At 41.7% G+C, this 5,316-nt stretch overlaps 1 protein-coding gene across 2 annotated transcripts in view; it reads left to right on the forward strand.

The window, feature by feature from the left end:
- The window catches only part of LOC109957383 (aldehyde dehydrogenase, dimeric NADP-preferring-like), a 13,338-nt gene that overhangs the window by 5,771 nt on the left and 2,251 nt on the right, over positions 1-5,316 (forward strand). For both annotated transcript variants that reach the window (XM_020595237.1, XM_020595236.1), the window contains exons 4-9: positions 651-736; positions 2,988-3,196; positions 4,124-4,241; positions 4,325-4,466; positions 4,573-4,739; positions 4,827-4,926. In XM_020595237.1, coding sequence (XP_020450893.1) covers positions 651-736; positions 2,988-3,196; positions 4,124-4,241; positions 4,325-4,466; positions 4,573-4,739; positions 4,827-4,926 — 822 coding nt within the window. The remainder of the gene's footprint in view (positions 1-650; positions 737-2,987; positions 3,197-4,123; positions 4,242-4,324; positions 4,467-4,572; positions 4,740-4,826; positions 4,927-5,316) is intronic.

Raw genomic sequence — 5,316 nt, forward strand, 5'->3', positions numbered from 1 at the left:
TTTTCAGGACTCATTTTAAGATTTTTATTTGTTTTTAAGTCTTTGAATGGTCTTGCTCCATTGTATCTTGCTGAGCTTTTATTTCCTTATAGTCCCTCCCGGTGCCTCAGATCAGCTGACCAGCTCTTGCTGGAGGTACCAAGGGCCAGGCGTAAACTCAGAGGGGACAGAGCGTTTTCCATTGTGGCTCCTAAGCTATGGAATGCGCTGCCCCTTTACATCAGGCAGGCCCCCTCGTTGGCTATTTTTAAAACTTACTTGAAGACTCACTTGTATGCTTTGGCGTTTGATATGCTATGAGACTCTGTTTGGGCTGTGTTTTGGTTGATAGTATTTTGTTATTTTGCTATGTTGGTTCTTTTATGTTATTTTATTGGTATTTTAATATTGTAGTTGTCACGTTTTTAGATGTTTTGAATTGTATCTTATGTTAAGCACTTTGTTGGCCTCGGCTGTGTTAAAGTGCTTTATAAATAAAGTTGAGTTGAGAGTTGAGTAGGTGGACAATTTGAGAAAAAAAACTGTGAGAAAAATCCTGCTGTGTGCTTCACTTGACAGCCTCCCCCAGCGCTGCATTCTCAGCCTCTGCTGGTCTGCTTTCCATCCCTCGATCTCATCCCATTCACAGACGCTGCATTCTCTCTCTGCAGGCAATGCAGCTGTGGTGAAGCCGTCAGAGCTCAGCGAGTATTCATCCCTCCTCCTCCGGGCACTGCTGCCTCGCTATCTGGACAAGGTTTGAACACAAGCTGCTACTGTTAGAAGAATAACACCAAAGCCTTGTGCCAACACAATTACAATACATAACAGATTTGATTCCAAGGCCAAGTGGCCAAGTCCCAGATGAACTACAAGAGCCAATGTGTTAGCAAGGACCTGTAAGTAAACTGCTGAATAGAATGGAATAGAATGCCCTTTATTGTCATTGTACCAGTACAATGAAATTATAAAAGTTACAACTGTACACAGTGTAAGCTGAAGTGCAAGCAAAGCACCAAATATTCCAAATAATAAAATCACAAACACATCAATAATAAATAGCAACAATAAAAATAACTAACATGGTCCACTAGTAATGTAACAATCCTATGAGGAGTTCAGAGTCCTGATGGCCCAGGGGAAGAAGGTGTTTGCAAGTCTGTTTGTTCTGCTTTATATGCTCCTATACCGCCTACCGGAGGGCAGTAAAATGAGCAGTGAGCGACTAGTATGGGAGGAGTCGTGTATGATTTTCCTTTGCTGAGGCACTGGGAGTGATAGATGTACTCCAGGGAGGGCAAGAGAGCAGCCAATGATTTTCTCTGCTGTGACTATTACCCTTTGCAGAGCTTTCCTGTCTGATGCTGTTCAGCTGGTATACCACACAGTTATGCATTGTCCTGTGACAGTCTCAAGTTTTTTTGGAGCAGCCTCAGGACGTGCAACCGCTGCTGGGACTTTTTAACCACCGCTTGAGTGTTAGCTGTCCAGGAAAGGTCCTCTGAGATGTAGATCCCCAGGAATTTGAAGGTGGAGGCCCTTTCCACAAGGTTCCTGTTGATGTAAAGTGGAGTTGGATCCACCCTGTGCTTCCTGAAGTCAACAGTATTTGAACCAAATAAACAACTTTGCGTAATATATAATATCACAATAGGGACTGGTTACACAAGCACAGGCTATGGGGGAGAAGTGAAGGTCATGCAGCTTGTCGATCAATATACTTGGGATGATTGTATTGAATGCCAAACTATATTCAACAAACAGCATCCTCACATAGATCCCTGTGTTCCAGATGGCTCAGCGCTATGTGGAGGGCTGTAGTAATGGCGTCTACCGTGCATCTATTTGCCTTATAAGAAAACTGGTCAGGGTCAAATGTTGTAGGGAGTCTGGCTTTGATGTGCTGTGTGATGAGTTTTTCAAAACATTTCATGACTACTGATGTAGTGTAGTCATTGAGGTTCTTGATGGCTGTTTTTTGGGGACCGGGATGACAGTGGCTGACTTTAGACAGGGTGGAATGGTAGCTTGTGTCAGGGACATGTTAAATGTCTTGGTGAGGATATCTGCCAGCTGATCAGCACAGGCTTTTAGTGCCTTTCATTTGGGAAATATTAAATGTTCCCTGTCCAGAACATCTAATCCCTGTCCATGGTTTAGTAGGTCTTGCTCAGTCTGTCCAGCACTTCTATCCAGAAGGAGATATCTTGACAAGTACTTGCCTGTTTACCAGGAAAGCTTTTATCTATCTATCTATCTATTTAAATTATTGTATTATTAATGCAAATGATTTAGTGATTGCTTGGAACTTTAATAAATGGCAAAAGGACAAAGAAAAAGTGGTTTAGCATCCTTTCAAACAATTAAAAGAAAATAATTTCTGGCAGAAAACCGGGTGTGTTCAGCCATGTAGTCATCTGCACCTATGCTTGACCAACTGAAAATACTTCTTTCAGCAAATTTTAAAGTCAAAAGAAGTTTGATAAATATAGTTTTTAAACATGAGTCTATGAATAGGTGTAAAAGTGAAGGATTTTCACTTTTGTTTTTCATTTAGCGCTTTAAATATGTTTGGGCCCAGGTTTCACACTTGAAGATGGAACCTAAGCAGCAGCTTAGTAAACATGTGTGTGCTCAGTGGCACCAAATGCCACTGAGCACAGCACACTGTCAGAATGTGACAGTAGCCCATTTTCATACACAAAGCAATTCAAAGTGCTTAACACAATGCACACAGATAGAACATTAAAAAGTATACATAGATAAAACATTAGAATGCAAATTAGCAATAACAAGGCAACAAAGTAGTAACATGCAAGTGTAGGTACCTAGTATTTCTAGGACATCTGTGGCAGACTGTGGCTTCCCACTGCTCTATTATACTTTGTACCCCTTTGAGAACTAGTACCAAAATCTGTTCTGATATTTAATGTCAAAATATTTAGACACTCACACAAATTGTTGCCACAGAGGAATGGAGATGCTAACTGAGTGCTGTTTATTTTCAGGATCTGTATCCAGTGGCAACAGGTGGCGTGTCAGAGACTCAGGAGCTGCTGAAGCAGCGATTTGACCACATCTTCTACACAGGCAGCAGCACAGTTGGTAAACTGGTGATGGAGGCTGCCGCTCATCACCTCACCCCAGTAACCCTGGAACTCGGGGGGAAGAGCCCCTGCTACATTGACAAGAACTGTGACATCAGAATTGCCTGCCGGTACCACACTCATCGGTGTCACCCATACCACCAGCAGTCGTACACACAGCTGAAAAAATTGTGTAGGGCTCAGCTGACAACGTCATCACTTCTTGTTTAGGCACTTGGGCCTCAGGGTTTGTCCTCAGAATGCAGCACTGTGCACTGCAGCCTGAAATGAATTACAGGCCTTAACATGCTGCCACTAGAGTTTAAAATTGATGACCTGTGGAGAGTTCACTTGTTCAGCAAAGAGGCAGAAGCTTTAATTGCTAGAGCTGTTAAAGTGTATGCTAAAGTCTTAGCATGTCGCCACATGGTGTAGCTGTGGATGTGAAGTGTTAGCATGGAGCCCATTATCACAACATTGCATACAGTATGATGACATGTTATTATGGAAGAAAGAAAGTGTCTTGGGAACACAAATTACTTGGGTTTTTAGAGTTTGTGGCATTTAAAAGCCCATGCTGGTGCTTCAGGCAGTACTTGATTGAATTCTTGCCTTATTGCCTCTTATTAGTTCCCATTCATTTCACTATGCTGTGCAGGATATAGTACTTGCGAGACTTGGGCAGACTTGCTCCTGCAGCTGACAGAAAGCTGCAGAACACAAGCCATATTCTACGTATAAAACTACACTCTTGCCATCGTCTTCTGAATTGTATGGCACTACAGTGATTTTTGACAGTTGGTTAACAATTTTCAGATGTAGGAGAATCACCAAGCACAGTACATGCATTTTGAGGGATTACTACTCTGTGTAAAACAAATTTCAAGTCTCTGCAAGTTAATCTTTTAAACTATAGTAAAACACAGAATATAAAACTCAGAGTGATTTGGACAGTGGTTGAAAACAATATAAATGTATTCACATTTGTGGTTTAATATGAAAACTGTTACATTAAAGCACCTACTATACAGAATCACCCCTACCTTCTTTGTGTGCAGTCGTATCACATGGGGGAAGTTTGTCAACTGTGGTCAGACGTGCATCGCTCCAGACTACATCCTGTGTGAACCCTGCATCCAGGGCCGAGTGGTGGAGTGTATCCGACAAACTCTTCTGGTAACATCTCAACTTTCACCTATTCTAATAGTTCATGTAAATAACATTCTGCACTCTTGTCAAGACCTTTTATGCCATTGCAGGAATTTTATGGTGCTGATCCTAAATGCTCACCTGACTATGGCCGAATTATCAACCAGCATCACTTCAACAGAGTCCTGGGTCTGATGGAGGGTTACACTCCTGTGGTGGGAGGCCAGAATGATGCCTCACAGTGCTACATTGGTACAGTATGAAGACTCAGTTTTAATCACTCAGTTCACATCTTACAAAAACACAGTAATGTCTGGTCTATACTTCTGTTTAATGACCACCATTGTTGCACTTAAAGCCCCGACTGTGCTGAAGGATGTGCCCCCCCACTCCAGACTAATGCAGGAGGAGATCTTTGGACCTCTGCTGCCCATAGTGACTGTGAGTGACATGGATGATGCCATTCGCTTTATCAATGAGAGAGAGAAACCTCTGGCCCTGTACATCTTCTGCACTGATAAGAAGGTGAGAGGAAACAGCAGGAAAGTGGAGACTTAAAACAGAATTGAAACACCTCTTTATTTTTCTCATTTCATCTCCCATCTCTCAAAGGCTACAAAAAGGATGATTGAGGAGACCACGAGTGGAGGAGTGACAGTCAATGATGTGCTTATGCACTACACACTCAGCTCCCTCCCTTTTGGTGGTGTTGGTAAGACTGACTCAAAGTCTATTATTGTCTGTGTTTTCTTGGATGGACCTCATCTTGGAGACAGATGCTTAGTAATTCAGTAAAAGCGGTTTTATTTAATTTCTGTCCACTAGGAAACAGAAAAACTTCCAAACAAGCCAATAGAAACACAGCTACCATAAGGCTAACATTTGATTTGATTTTTGATTTGATTTGATCTATTCTTTCAAACATGTAACAACAGTCAATATGTCAACACACATAATTCCACATATATCCACAAATATATTATCAATTTGCTTATACCTAGTACATGCTTGAACGGAGTAGGAAGAAGTTAGACTTATCTAGTCCTACCCCCTAACATCATCTTATCATCATTGGTTTGCAAGCAGTATTACTACATGGATA

The sequence above is a fragment of the Monopterus albus genome, unplaced genomic scaffold, assembly GCF_001952655.1.
Source record: "Monopterus albus unplaced genomic scaffold, M_albus_1.0 scaffold26.1, whole genome shotgun sequence".
In the NCBI taxonomy this organism is placed as follows: domain Eukaryota; kingdom Metazoa; phylum Chordata; class Actinopteri; order Synbranchiformes; family Synbranchidae; genus Monopterus; species Monopterus albus.